This window comes from Oncorhynchus nerka, linkage group LG2 (genome assembly GCF_034236695.1).
Source record: "Oncorhynchus nerka isolate Pitt River linkage group LG2, Oner_Uvic_2.0, whole genome shotgun sequence".
Classification (NCBI taxonomy): Eukaryota; Metazoa; Chordata; class Actinopteri; order Salmoniformes; family Salmonidae; genus Oncorhynchus; species Oncorhynchus nerka.
The window spans coordinates 42184922-42208091 of record NC_088397.1 but is presented as its reverse complement, the minus strand read 5'-3'; the positions used below and the strand labels follow the sequence as shown (position 1 = coordinate 42208091).

The 23170-nt window shown below is 41.4% G+C and overlaps 1 protein-coding gene across 1 annotated transcript in view; it reads left to right on the top strand.

Annotated features, from left to right (window-relative positions):
- Positions 1-23170, top strand: part of LOC115135419 (protein phosphatase 1 regulatory inhibitor subunit 16B) — a 140529-nt gene that overhangs the window by 94789 nt on the left and 22570 nt on the right. Inside the window, exons 4-5 of the mRNA XM_029670101.2 lie at positions 15956-16101; positions 16343-16446. Coding sequence (XP_029525961.1) covers positions 15956-16101; positions 16343-16446 — 250 coding nt within the window. The remainder of the gene's footprint in view (positions 1-15955; positions 16102-16342; positions 16447-23170) is intronic.

Here is a 23170-nt window from a genome sequence, read left to right as displayed (position 1 = left end):
ACAATTGTGGTAAGGGTTAGCGGTTAGGGTTGTTTTATTGTCTTTTTTTTACTTCAGTTAATTTGAGAATACTTTCTTAACACTTATTTTTCTTTCAACTGCATTGTTGGTTAAGGGCTTGTAAGTAAGCATTTCTCTCTAAGGCATGTGACAAATAAAATTTGATTTGATGTTAGGGGCTAGGGAAAATAGGATTTTGAATGGACATTTCTTTTAGGTCCCCACGAGGATAGAAGAACATAGTGTGTGTGTGTGCGCGGGCTCATCTGAAGTGTCACGACACCAATTTCAGGTGTCGTCATCCAGCTGGCTTTGTTTTATCACTGATAGATCCACCAGAGGTATTCTCCTTCACAAGTGATGAGTGCACTGGAATCTGAGAATTGGACACAGTTATGCCCTGTTAATCAGTGAGTTTGCGTGCCTTCACGAAAGTGTCACATCGAGTAAAGAAATGTCTGAACACATCTGAAGGCCTGTCAATCTCACTTGCTCCCAGAATAAAAGAGCAGTGATGTAAAGTAATTAAATAAAATACCCCCAAAAATGTATTAAGTAGTACTTTAAAGTATCTGTACTTTACTATCTGTATTTTTGGCAACTTTTACTTCTACTTCACTATATTCCTAAAGAAAATAATTAACTTTTTACTCCATACATTTTCCCTGACACACACTTGTAACATTTTGACCGGAAAATTGTCCAATTCACACACTTATCAAGAGAACATCCCTGGTCATCCCTACTGCCTCTGATCTGTCAGACGCACTAAACACAAATGCTTCGTTTGTAAATTATGTCTGCGTGTTGGATTGTGCACCTGGCTATCCGTCAATAAAAACAATAAACATTTGTGCCGTCTGGTTTGCTTAATATAAGTAAGTTGAAATGATTTCTACTTTTGATGCTTAAGTACATTTTAGCCATTCCATTTACTTTTGATACTTAAGTATATTTAAAATCAAATACGTTTAGACTTTTACTCAAGTGGTATTTTATTGGGTGACTTTCACTTTTACTTGAGTCATTTTCTATTAAAGGTATCTTTACTCTAGTATGACAATTGAGGACTTTTTCCACCACTATAAAAGAGTAACCCAGGAGTGCTTTAGAAGGTTTTGATATAATACCAAACAACAGTACCACACCCCAGTATTCCATACTCTGTATCCTTCCAACTAAACAAACACTGAGGCCATATTTACCTTTACTGTACAGTACTTCAGCCTTGTTCTCTCCTCTCACCATCTAGTCTCAGATATCCCTGACCTTGGAACAACGTAAGCCAAAACACTTTAAAAAAAACATTTTTTTTTTACAGACAACTCTTTCAAGTTTGGGTAGGCGGGGCTTAAAATGCGTCCCAACTGATACATTGCCGGAAGCAAACAATCTGTCTAGAGACTACGCTTCACCAGGCCCTTCATTAACTCCTAACCACCCAGTAAAACAGTTCCCCTGTCTTTCAGCCCACAGTTTATGTATTAGATTCCGTAGTATTAACCAAACACTGACTCCATAATATTATTTTGTTACCCTGGACCTTTACAGTGCATCAGCCTTGCTTTCTGCTCTTCCCCTGCCCACCACCCCTCCAATCCATACAACCCACAGCCAGAGCCCAGTAACACAGCCAGTGTTGTTATCCACACACACAGATGCACAATCTGCCTCTTTGTGAGGCAGGCCTTCGTCTCTAAATACTTTGCATGAGCAGTTATGAAAGACACATTATTTCCTTCCCCGGTCGGTTCATTGTCTTAGCGCAGGCAGAGGGCCGGGGGAGGCAGGCTACAGGGGAATTACAGGGAAAGGCTTGGGGGATTAGCCTAACAGCTAGTATGTGGGCTCAAATATGTGGGTTTTAAAGAGGGTTCTTATGGTAATGCTAATGGTGGGCTAGCCAAGCTGTAATCCAGACGAGGGTAAATTATTTTGACATGGACACAGTTGGGTTTGCCTGTACACTTTGCCTAAATGTACCCTTTGCCTAACACAAGCTGAAGATTTTGACTTTATCCAATCATGAGTACAAATGCAACATTTAAGTTGTAAACCATGTTTAGCTACTGTACATTTCACACATTAGAGGTGGTTTCTAGGGCTGTATTAATGGCAAATATTTGGTAGGCCTACAAATGTATTTGACTTTACTGTTTCCACTAGTGTTTACTCTGTATTTGATAGGAAATTGTGTGGTAACAATGGTTACTTCCTGGTGACTTTCAGTTTAAAAAGAAACGTTTTTTTTTCAACTGTGGCTATGTACCTTGTAACTTTGTCTCTTCTGCTGTCAAACAGTTTGCACGCACGCACGCATGCACACACACATGCACGCAGAAACACATCTCACACACACAGATCGCACAGGAATAACAGAAATAAGCACCACCACCTGTATTATGTGTCATAATGTTCTGCTCCTTGAAGCCAATAAGGAAGTTATTAAACAAGTCTCTCTCACAGACATACACATTCTGTGTCTAAGAAGGGAAATATCCCGAGAACAAACTGATCTCTTGTCAAGCTCATAGTCTGTAGAGTTATGTTTCAAATACTGTGTGTTGGCAATTCCACGGTAACAGAATGATGCTGATAATCTGATTTTTCACTTTAAAAGTATGCCAAATAAAAACTATTGATTTGAAAAGTTAAAAAACTAGACTAATTTGAACATTTTCCAAAGTTTTGCAAAAACACATTTACTCACACAGTGCAGATGTAAAGTTTGGTAATAGAATGACTGTAAAATCTCCCTCCAATTTATGTGACCACGTTTTCCAATAGCTCTGTTAAATACCTACTCTGAATTAAGATTCAAAGATGCCTGAATAATGTGGTGTCAGCTATGAAATTATATCTATTTTGGTTATTGACCTACAGTAAGTGAAGTGGGTGAACACCCAGTAACAGCATGATGGTAACAGAATGACATGGTTCCCTGACCTGTACTATTGACCCTTTCAAACGGCTTTTTGAGGAGAAGTGGAAGTGAACCCTGGAACCCCAAAGAACTTTCGTTGTGTTTGTAAAGAACCGTTAAATCGCAGCTGTAAACAGCTAGCTGGCTAAGCTAGCTAATCTAGTTTAGTTGTTTTTTCAAGGTAAAAATTGGCAGTTTGACAGAATGTATTCCCAGGTGGGATGGTCCTTACGTCCCGAGACACATCTATTTTTCTAAATTAAAGTTTATAGATTTCCCAAAGAAGCATCGTAGTGGGCTGCATTGCCTGCATGTATGGCTAGTAATGTTAGCACAGCAAGAGGTGGTGGATGATGTGTAGCACATGGGTAAGTTGTTTATTAAGTTAACCATCTATTCTAGGTAACGTCAGGTATCTAGCTAGCTACCTACGTGTACATATGATAGACTGCCATCCATTAGTTGTTTTTTATGACACAAACATAAGTTTAATCTGCTAACAACAATGTTAGCTACCAAGCTAGTAGCTAAGCTAGCTAGCTAAAGAACAGATGTCCAGTCCCAATACAAAAGCACAATTGCAACAAAATATCAAATGTTACATAATTTGAGAATAATTAAACTGGTCTAATTTCTATGTTTCCTAAACTCAGATACAGAGACCTGTGAAAGCTGCTATTCCCTGTCTGTGGATGAAGTTCACAAAGAAACTCCATCCAAGATCTAGCTACTGGATGTGCAGGTTTCTGTTACAGCCCTGACATTCTGATTATTTTATTTTAAACCCCCTATTCATTTAACTATTCAATCATCTCCAGTGGTGTAAGGTACTTAAGTAAAAATACTTGAAAGTACTAATTAAGTAGTTGTTTTGGGTATCTGTACTTTACTATTTATATTTTTGACTACTTTTACTTCACCACATTCCTTAAAAAATTATGTACTTTTTATTCCATACATTTTCTCTGCCACCCAAAACTACTCGTTACATTTTAAAAGCTTAGCAGGACAGGACAATAGTCTAATTCACACACTTATAAAGAGAACATCCCTGGTAATCCCTTCTGCCTCTTATCTGGTGGACTCACTAAACACATGCTTTGTTTGAAAATGATGTCAGAGTGTTGTAGCGAGCCCATGGCTATCCGTTAATACATTTTTTTTAAACGGATTATGGTGCCATCTGGTTTGCTTAATATAAGGAATTTGAAATAATTTATACTTTTCCTTTTGATACTTACGTCTATTTTAGCAATTACAGTCGTGACCAAAAGTTTTCAGAATGACACATATTAATTTTCACATTCTGCTGCCTCACTTTGTATGATGGCAATTTGCATATACTCCAGAATGTTATGTCGAGTGATCAGATTAATTGCAAAGTCCCTCTTTGCCATGCAAATGAACTGAATCCCCCCGAAACATTTCCACTGCATTTCAGCACTGCCACAAAAGGACCAGCAGACATCATGTCAAGGCTGGAGAGCACTCTGTCATGCTGATTGAGTTCGAATAACAGACTGGAAGCTTCAAAAGGAGGGTGGTGCTTGGAATCATTGTTCTTCCTCTGTCAACCATGGTTACCTGCAAGGAAACATGTGCTGTCATCATTGCTTTGCACAAAAAAAGGCTACACAGGCAATGATATTGCTGCCAGTAAGATTGCACCTAAATCAACAATTTATCGGATCATCAAGAACTTCAAGGAGAGTGGTTCAATTGTTGTGAAGAAGGCTTCAGGGTGCCCAGGAAAGTCCAGTAAGCGCCAGGACCGTCTCCTACAGTTGATTCAGCTGTGGGATCGGGGCACCACCAGTACAGAGCTTGCTCAGGAATGGCAGCAGGCAGTTGTGAGTGCATCTGCATGCACAGTGAGGCGAAGACTTTTGGAGGATGGCCTGGTGTCAAGAAGTGCAGCAAAGAAGCCACTTCTCTCCAGTAAAAACATCAGGGACAGACTGATGTTCTGCAAAAGGTACAGGGATTGGACTGCTGAGGACTGGGTCATTTTCTCTGAATCCCCTTTCCGATTGATTGGGGCACCCGGATAAAAGCTTGTCCGGAGAAGACGAGGTGAGCGCTACCATCAGTCCTGTGTCATGCCAACAGTAAAGCATCCTGAGACCATTCATGTGTGGGGTTGCTTCTCAGCCAAGGGAGTGGGCTCACTCACAATTTTGCCTAAGAACACAGCCATGAATAAAGAATGGCACATCCTCCGAGAGCAACTTCTACCAACCATCCAGGAACAGTTTTGTGACGAACAATGCCTTTTCCAGCAAGATGGAGCACCTTTCCATAAGGCAAAAGTGATAATTAAGTGGCTCTGGGAACAAAACATTGATATTTTGGGTCCATGGCCAGGAAACTCCCCAGACCTTAATCCCGTTGAAAACTTGTGGTCAATCCTCAAGAGGCGGGAGGACAAACAGAAACCCACAAATTCTGACAAACTCCAAGCATTGATTATGCAAGAATAGGTTGCCATCAGTCAGGATGTGGCCCATAAGTTAATTGACAGCATGCCAGGGCAGATTGCAGAGGTCTTGAAAAAGAAGGGTCAACACTGCAAATTCTGACTCTTTGCATCAACTTCATGTAATTGTCAATAAAAGCCTTTGACACTTATGAAAGGCTTGTGTTCCATAGTAACATCTGACAAAAATATCCAGACACTGACGCAGCAAAATTTGTGGATATTAATATTTGTGTCATTCTCAACTTTGGGCCACGACTGTACATTTGCTTTTGATATTTATGCATATTTAAAACCAAATTATTTTAGACTTTTACTCGTGTAATATTTTACTGAGTGACTCACTTTCTTTGTTAAGGTATCTTTACTTTTACTCAAGTATGACAATTTGGGTACTTTTAACACCACTGATCATCTTTTGTTTTGGAGTAAGATGAATGTCTAAACCCACTAACCATGTACATAGGCATCCTTTGTATGATATTACATAGTGTTGACTCTTTGATTTAAGTATAGTGTATTTTTTGGTCATTGAACTTTTCCTTTTTTGTCTTGTTTTATTTGAATGTCACTCATTTTGTCTGATGATATTGCAGTCCTTGATCATTGCGGTGTAACGATCTCTGTACGGCTGACCTAGGATGCAACCCCTGTCCACAACAGCACTTCATACCCACAAAGCAGTGTCCATTATCCATTATCCTACCAAAACCATGGTCTTTAGCTCTCAGGGTGGTCTACATCACCACACGATGGCTACGGGTGCTTTGTCTCTCCTTGATTACTTGCATCCTATCTCCTCACCTGTATTGGAGAAGGTACAAGGTCCTTCATCAATGGGTTTTTAGAAGGAGGAATCGAGGAAGGATGAATTGAGAAAGAGCCTAGCACTCACCTGTCAACTAGCTCACGTGCTGCACACTCACCCCTCTGCTACACTCACTGACGACCTCCGCCGCCGCATCAACATCAGCAGCCAGCAGAGCAGACTTTGAACTGAGTCAATCTAGCACCCAAATAAAACATTTTGTGGGTATTTATTTCTGCTACATACTCAGATCACACAGTCGGGGGATGAATGAGCCAGTTGTAAGCTGGGGATGATTAGGTGACAATGATGGTATGAGGGACAGCTTTGGAATTTAGCCAGGACACTGGGGTTAACACCCATACTCTTACGATACGTGCCATGGGATCTTTAATGACCTCAGAGTCAGGACACCCGTTTAACGTCCCATCCAAAAGATGGCATACTACACAGAGCAGTGTCCCCAATCACTGCCCTGGGGCATTAGGATATTTTTTTTAGACGAGAGGAACGAGTGCCTCCTACTGGCCCTCCAACACCATTTCCAGCAGCATCTGGTCTCCCATCCAGGGACCAACCAGGACCAACCCTGCTTAGCTTCAGAAGCAAGCCAGCAGTGGGATGCAGGGAGGCTAACCATGTTGAAGGATACCAGATTTGACTCATAATGAGGCTAACCATGTTGAAGGATACCAGATTTGATTCATAATGAGGTTAACCATGTGGAAGTATACCAGATTTGACTCATAATGAGGCTAACCATGTGGAAGGATACCAGATTTGACTCATAATGAGGCTAACCATGTGGAAGGATACCAGATTTGACTCATAATGAGGCTAACCATGTGGAAGGATACCAGATTTGACAACTACAGCTACTGTACATGCCATCATGAAATGGATTAGTGCAAGCCCTGCTCTTGTAATGAAGGTAGGCCTTAAAGATGACATGCAGAGTTGAGACATTATTGGAAAATATCACTGTCAATCAGGGTGTGCAGAAAGGAATTTTTGATTACATTTCTAAATACATGTTGCTTAAAATAAATAATAATAATAATCAATAATTTTGCGTCTTTATTTAGCTCCCTTACATAAACCATATTTGTTCATCAAAAATTGTGAATAACTCACCATAGGTTAATGAGAAGGGTGTGCTTGAAAGGATGCACGTAACTCTGCAATGTTGGGTTGTATTGGAGAGTCTCAGTCTTAAGTCATTTTCCACACACAGTTTGTATTTAGTTTTCATGCTAGTGATGGCCAAGAATCCACTCTCGCATAGGTATGTGGTAGCAAAGGGCATCAGCTTACAGCAGGACACTCTGAGCGCCACCGTATCCAAAATTCTGGCAGTGGCTTCTGATTTAAATTACATTTTCACAACCGCTTGTTGCAATTTCAATGAGGTTATCTTGTTCAGATATCGGTAAGTGGGCTGGAGGTAGGGCATGAAAGTGATAACGAATCCAGTTATTTTTGTTGTCCGTTTCGCGAAAGCACCTGCATAATTGCACACCCAGCTAACTCCAGTACTTCGCTGTATCACATTTGACAATTATGGAAAGACCTGTGTGTTGTTCTTAATGCAGACAGAGAAGAGCTCCAGCTTCTTAATCATAGCCTCAATTTTGTACCGCACATTGAATATAGTTGCGGAGAGTCCCCGTAATCCTAGATTCAGATCATTCAGGTGTTAAAAAACATCACCCAGATAGGCCAGTCGTGTGAGAAACTTGTCATCAGGCACAGACTGTGTCATCATGCAAGCTCTCAGACAAGTGAAAATTATGGTCAGTAAAGAAAACTAAGCTCGTCTCAATTTTTTTTTTTTACGTGTCAATACTTTCCCCCTTGATAACAAGCACACTTCTGTATGTAGTAAAAGCATTACATGGCCGCTGCCCATATCAATTGCATAATGCAGAAAATACCCAAGAGTTCAGGTGCCTTACTTTTTACAGGAACGCCCCCCCCCGTGGTTGAGCTAACGTAGGCTAATGTGATTAGCATGAGGTTGTAAGTAGCAAGGACATTTCCCAGGACATAGACATATCTGATATTGGCAGACATTCTTGTTAATCTAACTGCACTGTCCAATTCACAATAACTATTACGGTGATATAATACCATGCTATTGGTTGCACAGTTATGAACTTGAAAAGTTATTAATAAACCAATTAGGCACATTTGGGCAGTCTTCATACAAAAGTTTGAACAGAAATGCAATGGTTCATTGGATCAGTCGAAAACGTTGCGCATACACTGCTGCCATCTAGTGGCTAAAATCTAAATTTAGCCTAGGATGGAATCATACATTGTGGCATTTCTCTTGCATTTCAAAGATGATGGTAAAAAAAAAACGGTAGATTTTTTTTTTCTTCCCCTCTGTATTTTCTTTTACCAGATCTAATATGTTATATTCTCTTACATTCCTTTCACATTTTCACAAACTTCAAAGTGTTTCCTTTCAAATGGTATCAAGAATAGGCATATTCTTGCTTCAATGCCTGAGCTACAGGCAGTTAGATTTGGGTATGTCATTTTAGGACAAATTGAAAAATGGGTCCGATCCTTAAAGAGGTTTTAAGTTAAGAAAGTTAACCATTTTCATTGTACTGTCCAAAACGTCTTTCAAGCTGTCAGGCATTCCCTTGGTAGCAAGAGCCTCTTGTGTATGCTGCAGTATACCCAAGTGGCATCGGGAGCAACTGCTTGCACGAGCGTTACCACTCCACTATGTCTCCCTGTCATGGCTTTTGCACAATCAGTACAGATGACACATCTTGACCACCAACGTCCATTTGATGTCACAAAGCTGTCCAGTAATTTAAAATATCCTCTCCTGTTGTCCTGGTTTCCAGTGGTTTGCTGAAGAGGATGTCTTCCATAATTGAACCTCCATAAACATAACGGACACATACCAGGAGCTGTGCCATGCCCGCCACACGTCTGTTGACTCATCCAGCTGTAATTGCGTAGAATTCACTGGCTTGTATGCAAAACAGTAATTGTTTCAAAACATCTCCTGCCATGTCACTGATGCGTCGTGAAACAGTGATGTTTGATGAAGGTATTGTCTGTATAGTTCTTTTGGCCATTTCCCACAGCATTGTCCCAGCCATATCCGTGGCAGCAGGAATAATGACGTCCTCCACAATAGTATGGGTCTTGCCTGTCCTAGCCACTCGGTAGCTCACCATATAAAAACACTTCTAGCCCCTTATTAATGGTATTGGTTGCTTTTATACATGTCTTACTACTCGAAAGTCATCTTAATTGTCACTCAAAAAACTCCTGTGGCTTTTTTTTTTTAAATTGGCATGTTTCGTTTCTAAATGTCTGCGCAAGAGTGAAGGCTTCCCGCGAGAGAGTAACGGTTAATGTGATTGGATGTTAATTATTTGACTAGGCTACCTTTATTTGACAATGTGTTGTTATTTCGCTGAACACTGGATAGTTAATTTTATTTTTGGCAGTGAAACGAGGCTACTCAGGCGAGAAAAAAACATCCACCCAAATGTATTGCCCCATTGGAAAATCTGAATGGACTGTTTGAAAATGTGAATCACATTTTTTTTGGGGCATAACCCCAACGGCGTTGCAAAGCCAAGTTAGAGGTTGCCAGTTACACATGCAATACAAATTCACCATTATGGTTTAGATTCAGAATGAGGAAGGAGCAACTCCCTATCAGAAAGGACCAATCAAGATATTAATTGGCCACAGCTGAAGTTGGGTACTACCCTGGGCCCGGTTTCCCGATAGCGATGGAATGAGTGTTTTAACAATCCATCTTTACTGCAACGGCTGAAGATGTAACGTGTGTTTCACAAAACATGTTCACTAAGTGTGTCTTTGAGGCATGTGTCGATACTGATCGGATCTAAATGAAGGCAGCGCTGCCCTTGGATTAGCCTTTCTCCATTCAAATTTGACCTTCATTTAGAGTAATTCCAAATTACTGACGACAGATCAGCTTCTAGAAAGATACTGTCACCTAATGGCCTCAAATATTGAGGTGGCTTATTCTAATGATTGCTTACTCCTATAATTATGCACTAAATCAAGATTTTGCACGTCATTGCGCACATGTTGTTAGCCGACTCATCGTGAAATATATTGTGGCAAAAATGAGACGGCCTACAATTAGCAAATTAATAATGAATGAACAATTGATTTCAATAGGCCTATGTAGCCTAATACTGTAGGCTACCGGTAATTAGCGTTTAATGCAGTCATCTCGGTTTTCATTTGAAGCATCTTTTTATCTATCACTTGTTTGTAACATCTGCAAAGACATTGGCAACTTTGTATTCGTAGTCAACTTCGTTGTGAAGTTATCGGCAGTCACAGAGAGATAGAATCAAGATGTTTATCTATGTTTAAAGGAGATATTCTGTGTATAAAGTGACGTGGTAGGGAGGAAACACATCTAATGATGGATTTCGGTGTTCTATGAGTGTTTTCAAGTGCATCTTTAGTAACAGTGGTTTTGGGAGATAGCTCGGAGATTCAACAATGCTCCTACGAGGCTTGAATTTAGCCTCAACATGCTTTTGGAAAAGCTGGCCCAGATTAAGATTATGCCTTTAAATTTGACTTGGTCCTTGGGAAACCCATAGATGAGCATACAATGGTGAATGTGCGAGACTCTGATTTTCTAGTTTTCTGCTATGATGAATATTGGATTGGAATTGCAGATGATGTGGATGATTAAAACTTGGCCGTGAAGGTGAAATTCAAGCATTCAAGTTTCCAGCAAGGTAATTTTCTTGGCCAAACAGAGAGGATATGTCATGTACCAAAAACGAGCACAATCTCCCCCCCTAAGGTACCAACCACTGCAACTGGTCGCCAATATCATTTGGGATGTAGCGACATCACTCCAATAGAAGATGCACTGAAGCAAGAAAATAAAGTGAAAGACTAAATGAAGAATTATTATAGTAGTCCTCTTGGCAGTTTTTTTGATTTCATATGAATATATCTGGACAAACCCATTGTTCTAACTTTAACTCTTCCCTCTACATTTTATAAATCATTATAATTTGAATGTTAAGTTTTGAATTAACATTGAGGGAACACCATCTAGTGGTTCGAACCTGGTAAGGTAACACTTTATTTGGATAGTCCATCCGTAGATGCTCTATAGCAGGTATTCCCAAATTGGGGTACGTGCAATGCCGTCGGGGGTACGGAAAATAAAAATGTGATTCAAATACAAAAATATATAATAATAATAATGTGTGTGTGTGTGTGTGTGTGTATATATATCATTTTATTTTTGGCAGTGAAACGAGGCCACTCAAGTAAGAGAAAAATATATATATTTTTTTCCTTAACTGAGTAGCCTTGTTTCACTGCCAAAAATAAAATTAAACCATCTAGTGTTAAGCCAAATAATAACACAATGTCAAATACAGGTAGCATAGTCAAATAATTATCAAATCACATTAACCGTTACTCTCTCGCGGGAATTCCACTAACGGTCCATATGTAGCCAAACGTAGATGCTGCTCATTCTGTTTGCTCAAAAATGGATAAATGGTGAAAAAAAGTAAGGCCTGCGTCCATAGAGACACGTACCAGCTCTACTGGTAGTACTGCTACTACCAGCAGTACTACACCTGCACCTGTCGACGACACAAGTTGTTCTGCTTCCACGAGCACATCCAGTGCTAGCATCAGTAATTCTACATTTGCCCAGCTAGCATGGACACTGACAGTTGTGAATCTGATGCAGCTGAAGATCACCTGCCCTCTTACCCAGGAATCACAGAACAGACGGGGACATTGGACTATCGAAGAGGCGCAAATATGATGAGAAATACATTGATTTGGGGTTCATTTATAATGGGAGTGGTGCCTTTCCTCAGCCACAGTGTGTTATATGTGCAAAAGTACTATCTCACAACTCAATGAAACCTTCACTCTTGCGCAGACATTTAGAAACAATACATGCCCACTTGAGAAATAAGCCACAGGAGTTTTTTGAGTGACAATTAATGACTTTTGAATAGTAATATATGTATAAAAGCAACAGATACCATTAATAAGAAGGGGCTAGAAGCGTCATATGGTGAGTTACCGAGTGGCTAGGACAGGCAAGCCCCATACTATTGTGGAGGACTTAATTCTTCCTGTTGCCACGGATGTGGTTGGGACAATGCTGTGGGAAAAGACCCAAAAAACTATTAATCAAACAACACCGTTTCACGGCGCATCAGTGACATGGCAGGAGATGTTTTGAAACAATTACTGTTTCGCATACAAGCCAGTGAATTCTATGCATTACAGCTGGATGAATCAACAGACGTGGCGGGCCTGGCACAGCTCCTGGTATGTGTCCGTTATGTTTATGGGGGTCAATTAAGGAAGACATCCTCTTCAGCAAACCACTGGAAACCAGGACAATATTTTAAAAATACTGGACAGCTTTGTGACATCAAATGGACGTTGGTGGTCAAGATGTGTTGGTGTCTGTACTGATGGTGCAAAAGCGATGACAGGGAGACATAGCGGAGTGGTAACGCGCATGCAAGCAGTTGCTCCTGACGCCACTTGGGTACACTGCAGCATTCACCGAGAGGCTCTTGCTGCCAAGGGAATGCCTGACAGCTTGAAAGACATTTTGGACACTACAGAGAAAATGGTTAACTTCGTTAAAGCAAGGACCCTGAACTCTCGTATCTTCTGCACTATACAATGATATGGACAGCGACCATGTAACGCTTTTACAACATACAGAAGTGCGCTGGTTATGAAGAGGCAAGGTATTGACACGTTTTTTTAAATTGAGAGACAAGCTTAAAGTTTTCTTTTAATGACCATAATTTTCACTTGTCTGACTGCTTGCATGATGACAAGTTTTTCACACGACTGGCCTATATAGGTGATGTTTTTTCTCATCTGAATGATCTGAGTCTAGGATTACAGGGACTCACCGCACCTATATTCAATGTGCGGGACAAAATTGAGGCTATGATTTAAGAAGTTGGAGCTCTTCTCTGTCTGCATTAAGAACAACACACAGGTCTTTCCATAATTGTCAAATGTGATATAGCGAAGCACCTGAGTGAGTTGGGTGCGCAATTACGCAGGTACTTTCCCGAAACAGATGACACAAACAACTGGATTCATTATCCCTTTCATGCCCTTCCTCCAGTCCACTTACCAATAACAAGAGAGCCTCATCGTAACTGCAAAAAGCGATTCTGTGAAAATTTAATTTAAACGGAAGCCACTGCCAGATTACTGGATTGGGCTGCGCTCAGAGTGTCCTGCCTTGGCAAATTGGGCTGTTAAGGCACTGATACCCTTTGCAACCGCGCACCTATGTGAGCGTGGATTCTCGGCCCTCACTAGCATGAGAACTAAATCGAGGCACAGACTGTGTGTGGAAAATTATTTAAGACTAAGACTCTCTCCAATACAACCCAACATTTCAGAGTTTTGTGCATCCTTTCAAGCACACCCTTCTCATTAACCTGTGGTGAGTTATTTACCATTTTCGATGAGCAAATAAGGTTTTATATGTAAGATGGTTAAATAAAGAGCAATTATTGATGATGATTATTATTATTATTATTATTTGTGCCCTGGTCCTATATGAACTCTGTCATTTCCCACAAGCCGGGTTGGACAAACTCACACTCATTCTTATGTTAAATGTATCGTATAATGTGTGTGGCAGGCTTATAATGATGGCCAAAATCAACATTGACAATAATATAATGATGGCCAAAAACAACATTCACAATAACATTGTGAAGAACAAGGCTTGCTAGGGGGACTAAGCAATGCTTGTTGTAAGGACAACATGTAGACGGCATAGGTAACTAGTTAGAAGCGTGGGGGCTGGTGGCTAGCAAATCATATCTCATGTAAACAGCGCAATAAGCTAGCTAGCTAGTTAGAATGCTTGCGGCTAATAGCTAGCAATACTGAGCACAGTAGAACGCTATAGCCACGAAGCTAGTGGGGCATTAGCTAGCTAGCAGCTACCTCATCGTCAAGGTGCCGTGGCTAGCTCAGTGCTGCCTGAAGAAAACTGTATGGGGGCAGAGTTAATCTTCAGATAGTGTGCTCCTGCGACCGAATGAGCCACGAGGCTGAGACCGTTGCTCTGGTTAACACAAACGGGAGAACTTAGGTTAAATTACGCGAGAGAAGGGAGCTAACAATGCTAATGTGTTGCAGGTAGGATATGCTAGTGAGGTTAGCGTGCCTCTCAGCGAGCTTACCAAGTTAGTCTAAGCTTTGCAGCGTGGGATAATCGAGTTGCAATAGCTGGCCATGAAGCAAGCTACCAATGGAGACTGAGAAGTAGAAAGGAATTTTTACACAAAACAAAAAACCTTCGGTCAGTACTCAACTTCTCGACAGGGTCCGAAGACCTACGCTTGGCGGCGATGTCCTTTAAGGTTCACTTGTGAGCAGTTAAGCAGGAAAACAGGGATCCAGTCGATCTGAGGAGAGCTAGAGAATGGTTCTCTTTGTGAGGAAGAGCAGTGAGAATAACCAGAGGTCTGGAGAGTACCTCATTCTAAAGAGGTGATGGGCTCACATCATTTGCCACTCTACCTGTCTGTCTCCAATAGATTATTTTGATTGGTTATTCCAAGAGTAGGTGATCTTAGCGAATCCCCATTGTGAGATATCAAAACAAATCATTGTAAAGAGAACTTTGTTTGTCTTTCAAGGTTTGCCATACAGTATCTCTGATCTGTATGTTTCTTTTCTTTCATTTGTCTCTGTCATTCTCTGTACAGCCTATCACAGTGACACACCTCCATAGCATTAGCAGTGGTATAAAGTAACTAGGTAAAAATACTTTGAAGTACTTAAGTTGTTTTTGGGGATATCTATCTTACTTTACTATTTATATTTTTGGCAACTTTTACTTTTACACTACATTTCTAAGGAAAATATGTACTTTTTTACTCCCATACATTTTCCCTGACACCCAGAAGTACTTGTTACATATTTGAATGTTCAGTCAGGACAGCAATATGGTCCAATGCACGCACATATCAATATAACGTGTTGTCATCCCTACTGCCTCTGAACTGGCATACTCACTAAACATACATACTGCGTTTGTAAATTATGGCTGAGTGTTAGTGTGCCCCAGGCTGTCCTTAAATAAATAGAAATGCTGCCCGTTTTGCATAATATAAGGAATTTGTAAGGAGCATATAGCATTTTCTTTTTACTTTAACTCAAAGATGACAACGGATACTTTTTTCACCACTGTACTTAATTATATTTAATACCAGATACTATTACTCAAGTAGTATTTGACTGGGGGTGACTTTACTTTTACTCAAGTATGACAATTGAGTACTTTGACCACCACTGAGCATTAGTTAGCTCAAATTATTTCTGATGGAGAAAACAGCTGTTTTCCACACCCTGGTAATTTGTTTGTTTTAGTCTTAGCCCACTTCTTGCTGTTAAGAACACACACAACCCACACGGCAGTGGAAATGTCAGAGTAACATCTTTGTGATGCTTAATGTATTCTTAACAAGTCTCAGTGGAATTATAAAGTTCTATAAAATACATTTATACAGCATTAGAGATTCTGTCTCATAGATTCTACAGGGTCTTGTTACATCAATGCATTTAGTTTGTAGCATTAAATGAAGCTAATATTCCAATGCTTCCTCTCTTGCTACCTTTCTCGCTCTCTCTCTCTCTCTCTCTCGCTACCTCTCTCTCGCTACCTCTCTCTCTCCCCCAGTGCTGTATTGATAACTATGAGGAGATGGTAAAGATCCTGTTGAATCGTAGTGCCAGTGTAAACGCCCAGGACAATGAACTTTGGACCCCGCTACATGCTGCTGCCACCTGTGGACATGCAGGACTGGTCAAGGTCCTCATACAACAGTAAGACAGTGGCTTAGTCACACTACATATAACACTGCAGCTTTCCATCTATATGTCTTGTATTTATTAATGTCAGATCTGTATTTTATTTGGTCCAAGACTATTACAGTACAGTGAGAGCATACATTTTTACTATGTTTTTGATCCCTGAGGAGATTAAACCCATGACCTTGGCATTGCAATCACTATGCTCTAACCAATTAAGTCACACTTATCTCTTATTGGTTTTCCACCTTCCCAGTGGAGCAGACCTGTTAGCTGTGAACTCTGACGGCAACATGCCCTATGACCTGTGTGAAGATGACCCTACCCTGGACATCATCGAGACCGCAATGGCCAATCGAGGTGAGCGAATAAAAAAATATATATACTGTTTTGATATGTCAGCCGGCTTTCACTGTAGCATCTGAAGTCCCAGTTCTCTGATATCGTCAATAATATAGCTGAACGGTAGAGCAGTGGAGGCTGGTGACTTGAAAATGTGGGAGGATGGGAGACCCACGGAATAGGCGTGGACTGCACGGAGATGACAAAGCGTGTTTCAGAGAGTGTCTTTTTTTAAAATATTTTTTTTAACCTGAAACCATTTAATAAAGACATTTATAGTCAAATATTATTTGGCTACTTACACAGTGTTGGCAAGGGATCACAGCAGTGATTGAATGAGTGTATCAATCGATCAATCAAATGTATTTTTAAAGCCCTTCTTACATCAGCTGATGTCACAACGTGCTGTACAGAAACCCAGCCTAAAACCCCAAATGGCAAGCAATGCAGGTGTAGAAGCACAGTGGCTAGGAAAAACTCTCTAGAAAGGCCAGAACCTAGGAAGAAACCTAGAGTGGTGGCCAGTCCTCTTCTGGCTGTCCCGGGTGGAGATTATAACAGAACATGGCCCAGATGTTCAAATGTTCATAGATGACCAGCAGGGTCAAATAATAATAATCACAGTGGTTGTAGAGGGTGCAACAGGTCAGCACCTCAGGAGTAAATGTCAGTTGGCTTTTCATAGCCGATCATTCAGAGTGTCTCTACCACTCCTGCTGTCTCTAGAGAATTGAAAACAGCAGGTCTGGGACAGGTAGCATGTCCAGTGTTCCATAGCCGCAGGCAGAACTGTTGGAACTGGAGAAGCAGCACGACCAGGTGGACTGGGGACAGCAAGGAGTCATCAGGCCAGGTAGTCCTGAGGCATTGTCCTAGGGCACAGGTCCTCCGAGAGAGAGAAAGAAATAGAGAATTAGTGAGAGCATACTTAAATTCACAGGACACCGGATAAGACAGGAGAAATACTCCAGATATAACAGACTAACCCTAACCCCCTGACACAAACTATTGCAGCATAAATACTGGAGGCAGAGAAAGGAGGGGTCGGGAGATACTGGCCCCATCCGACGATACACCCGGATGGGGCCAAACAGGCAGGATATAACCCCAACCACTTTGCCAAAGCACAGCCCGCACACGACTAGAGGGATATCTCCAACCACCAACTTACCATCCTGAGACGAGGCTGGGTATAGCCCACGAAGATCTCCCCCACGGAACAACCCAAGGTGCGGTGCCAACCCGGACAGGAAAATCACATCAGCGACTCAACCCACTCAAGTGGTGCACCCCTCCTAGGGATGGCATGGAAGAGCACCAGTAAGCCAGTGACTTAGCCACTGTAATAGGGTTTGAGGCAGAGAATATGAGTTGAGGTTTTCGGAGGCTTGACTTCAGTGCAGGACGGGTTGAGATGTTCAGGGGCTAGGCTTCAATGCAGGACAGGCTCACCATGGATGGATGGTGTTGAAGTTGCTCAACTCTTCCATTGAGGACAGGATTTGACTTGGAAAACGAAAAACAATAACACAATGCAGTTAGACAAATGAGCTAATAAGTTCATCAAAGCAAGGATTAAAGTCACATTGATTTGTAATAATGTGATTATGTTTGCGTATGTGATGGACTATACATACAGTAATGAGAGAAAATTGATAAGCTATTAGCAGTGCTTGGAGAGGAAATATTCCATGTGCCAGTGGATGAGAGGGCACATGAGACATGGCTTCAGTTCATATCAGGAGAGAGTTGACACTGTTGATGGAGTGGTCATCCCCTCTTAAAGCTGCAATATTTAACCTTTTGGGCGACCTGACCAAATTCACATAGAATTGTGTGTTATAGATCTGTCATTCTCATCGAAAGCATGTCTAAGAAGCTGTAGATCTGTTCTATGTGTGCTATTTCTGTGTTTCCCGTTAAGTTCTCTTTCAGTTTTGTACACCAGCTTCAAACAGCTGAAAATACAATATGTTTGGTCTGACCCACAATTCCAGTGGGTCAGAAGTTTACATACACTAAGTTGACTGTGCCTTTAAACAGCTTGGAAAATTCCAGAAAATGTCATGGTTTTACAAGCTTCTGATAGGCTAATTGACATTTGAGTCAATTGGAGGTGTACCTGTGGATGTATTTCAAGGCCTACCTTCAAACTCAGTGCCTCGTTGCTGGACATCATGGGAAGACCTCCACAAGTCTGGGTCATCCTTGGGAGAAATTTCCAAATGCCTGAAGGTACACGTTCATATATACAAACAATAGTACGCAAGTACAAACACCATGGGACCACATAGCCGTCATACCTCTCAGGAAGGAGATGCTTTCTGTCTCCTAGAGATGAACGTACATTGGTGCGAAAGGTGCAAATCAATCACAGAACAACAGCAAAGGACCATGTGAAGATGCTGGAGGAAACCGGTACAAAAGTATCTATAGCCACAGTAAAACGAGTCCAATTTCGAAATAACCTGAAAGGCCGCTCAGCAAGGAAAAAAAGCTTGACTACGGTTTGCAACTGCTCATGGGGACAAAGATTGTACTTTTTGGAGAAATGTCCTCTGGTCTGATGAAACACAAATAGAACTGTTTGGCCATAATGACCATCGTTATGTTTGGAGGAAAAAGGGGGACGCTTGCAAGCTGATGAACACCATCCCAACCGTGAAGCACGGGGGTGCAGCATCATGTTGTGGGGGTGCTTTGCTGCAGGAGGGAATGGTGCACTTCACAAAATAGATGGCGTCATGAAACAGGAAAATGATGTGGATATATTGAAGCAACATCTCAAGACATCATTCAGGAAGTTAAAGCATGGGTCTTCCAAATGGACAATGACCCCAAGCATACTTCCAAAGTTGTGGCAAAATGGCTTAAGGACAACAAAGTCAAGGTATTGGAGTGGCCATCACAAAGCCCTGACCTCAATCCCATAGAACATTTGTGGGCAGATCTGAAAAAGCCTGTGCTCGCAAAGAGGCCTACAACCTGACTCCGTTACACCAGCTCTGTTAGGAGGAATGGGCCAACATTCACCCAACCTATTGTGGTAAGCTTGATGAAGGCTGCCCCAAACGTTTGACCCAAGTTAAACAATTTGAAGACAATGCAACCAAATACTAATTGAGTGTATGTAAACTGCTGACCCACTGGGAATGTGATAAAAGCTGAAATAAATCATTCTCTACAATTATTCTGTTTCTGATTATTCTGATTATTTCACATTCTTAAAATAAAGTGGTGATCCTAACTAACCTAAGACAGGGAATTTTTACTAGGATTAGATATCAGGAATTGTGAAATCTGTGTTTCAATGTATTTTGCTAAGGTGTATGTTAACTTCTGACTTCAACTGTAGGTCTATGCAAGGGGGTGAGAAGTACAGGCCTCCTAGGTTTTGTATTGAAGTCAATGTAGCCAGAGGAGGATGGAAAATAGCTGTCCTCCGGCTACACAATGGTGCTATCCTAGAGCACAGAGTCCCAACTGTCTCCTTGGGGCCCCTCCAGAGATTTCAGATTTTTGTTGTAACCCTAAACTGACACACCTGATTCAGTTAGTCGAAGGTTTGATGATTAGTTGACTAATTGAATCAGGTGTGCCAGTTTAGGGTTAAAACAAAAATGAGAAACGTCTATGGTGGCCCAAGGAGAGGATTGGGAAATCCTGCCCTAGAGCAGTGGTTTCCAGCCGGTGTGCCTTGAGTAACTCTCAGGTGTGAGCGAAACCTTTCCTAGTCTTGATTTTAAAAAGTAACACTCCCTTATAAACGTGACCCGTGGAATACACATGTAATTTTCACTGGGAGCACCAGTGCCGCTCAGATTATACATTGAATGGGACCTGGTTACATCTGTATCGTTGTTTTATGTCCAGTGCGCTCAGGCTGTTCTTACATTTGTATCATGTGAGGGGCGCACATCACGAGCAAAGTCATTTTTTATTTTACTTCACCTGTGAGAACCAATAGGACAGGCAAGTCTGATTAGGCTTAGCTGTACCACAGCCTCTGCCATGGAAATAAACCGCATGGCTTTGTGTCGTCAGTTACACCTTTACAATGCAGAAAATGGCTAGTCTCTAGCTCAAACCTTTCAAAACAAAATACCTATTTTATAACTGCGGATTGTGGGACACTCTTATAGGCGAACACAAATGAATCATCATAGGTAAGGAACTATGAAACTGGTTCAAATGAACCCTTTTTAATCTATAAAAAACATTTGTCACAAAATAGATTTGCAGTATGGATCAGATGAGATGGAGGTCATTATCACAAAATAAATTAATAGGGACAGTTCTGGTATGCCGCAAAAAAATGTTTATCCCATCAAGGTGTGCCACGGTTCAAAAAAAGGTTGGGAAGACTTCCCTCTAGGGTGCTGTTGAGACTACAGTAGACCTTAATTGCAAAACCATGTGTTTTAATCAGGTATTTGGTGACATATGAATATACACTGAAGAAAAATATAAATGCAACATGCAACAATTTCAAAGATTTTACTGAGTTATGGTTCATATAAGGAAATCAGTCAATTGAAATAAAAGCATTAGGCCCTAATCTATGGATTTAACATGACTGGGAATACAGATATGCATCTGTTGATCACAGATACCTTCAAAGAGGCAAGGACTTGGCTCAGAGAACCAGTCAGTATCTGGTGTGACCACAATTTGCTTCATGCAGCTCGACACATCTCCTTTGCATAGAGTTGATCAGGCTGTTGATTGTGGCCTGTGGAATGTTGTCCCACTCCACTTCAATGGCTGTGTGAAGTTGCTGGATATTGGCGGGAACTGGAACATGCTTGTCTGAGTATGCAGGCCATGGAAGAAATGGGATATTTCCAGCTTCCAGGAATTGTGTATTAATCCTTGCAGCATGGGGCTATGCATTGGCATGCTTAGTTTTAATGTCACATGCTCAAGTACAGTGAACCCCCCCCTCCGGTTTCCTGAAGTCCGCGATCAGCTCCTTGGTCTTGCTGACGTTGAGGGAGATGTTGTTCTGGCACCACACTGCCAGGTCACCGACGGCCTCCCTGTAGGCTCATCTTCGCCGTTGATCAGGCCTACCACCGTCATGTCGTCAGCCAAATTGATAATGGTGTTGGAGTTGTGCGTGGCCACCCAGTCCTGGGATAAAAGGGAGTACAGAAGGGGACTAAGCGCACCCCTGTGAGACCCCTGTGTTAAGGGTCAGCGTGGGGGAGGTGATGTTGCCTACCCTCACCACGTTGGGTCAGCCCATCAGGAAGTCCAGGATCTAGTTGCAGAGGTAGGTGTTCAGACCCAGAGTCCTAAGCCTGGTGATGAGCTTGGAGGGGATAATTGTGTTACATTTACATTTAAGTCATTTAGCAGACGCTCTTATCCAGAGCGTGTTGAACGCTGAGCTGTAGTCAATGAACAACAGTCTCACATAGATATCCGTCTTATTTAGGTGGGTAAGGGCAGTGTGGAGAGCAATTGAGATTGCGTCGTCTATGGATCTGTTGGGGTGGTATTCAAATTGGAGTAGGTCTAGGGTGGCTAGGATGATGGAGTTAATGTGTGCTATAACCAGCCTTCATGTTTACAGAAGTGAGTCCTACAGGGCGGTAATCATTGTGGCATGAAGCCTTGGAGTTCTTAGGAACAGGAATGATTGTGGTCATTTTAAAACGTGGGGATTACAGACTGGGACAAGAAGAGGTTGAAAATGACAGTGATTATGCCTGCCAGCTGTTCGCGGCATGCTCTGCGAACGCGCTCTGGAATACCAATGGGGCCCTCAGCCCTGCGGGTGTTGACCTGATTAAAGACCTTTCTCACGTCGGCTTTGGAGAGTTAAATCACCCAGTCCTCTAGGTCAGTGATGGCCCTCACCCGGCTCGATGTTGTTGTTGTCAAAGCGTGCACAAAATACAATAAGTTTGTCTGGTAGAGAGGCATTGTTGGTATCGTGACTTTACTTTCATTAATCTGATGACTGTTATTTATCGAATCCACTAACTATGTTTAATTGTTACCCGATTTAAACTAATCATGTAACAATTAACTTCTTGGATATAGGGGCGCTCTTTTAATTTATCGATAAAAAAACGTTGCCGTTTTAAACAAGATATTTTGTCACGAAAAGATGCTCGACTATGCATATAATTGACAGCTTTGGAAAGAAAACACTCTGACGTTTCCAAATCTGCAAAGATATTATCTGTGAGTGCCACAGAACTGATGCTACAGGCGAAACCAAGATGAAATTTCAAACAGGAAATGCCCCAGATTTTGAATGCGCTTTGTTCCAATGTCTCCTTATATGGCTGTGAATGCGCAAGGAATGAGCCTACACTTTCTGTCGTTTCCCCAAGGTGTCTGCAGCATTGACGTATTTGTAGGCATATCATTGGAAGATTGACCATAAGAGACTACATTTACCAGGTGCTCCGGTTGGTGTCCTCCGTTGCAATTATTGCGTAATCTCCAGCTGCGTTTATTTTACCATTTGCTTCAGAGGAGAAATCAAACTGCCACGAATGACTTATCATCGAATAGATATGTGAAAAACACCTTGAGGATTGATTCTAAACGTTTGCCATGTTTCTGTCGATATTATGGAGTTAATTTGGAAAAAAGTTCGGCGTTGTAATGACTGAATTTTCGGGGTTTTTTCTTACCCAAACGTGATGAACAAAATGGAGCGATTTCTCCTACACAAATTATCTTTTTGGAAAAACTGAACATTTGCTATCTAACTGAGAGTCTC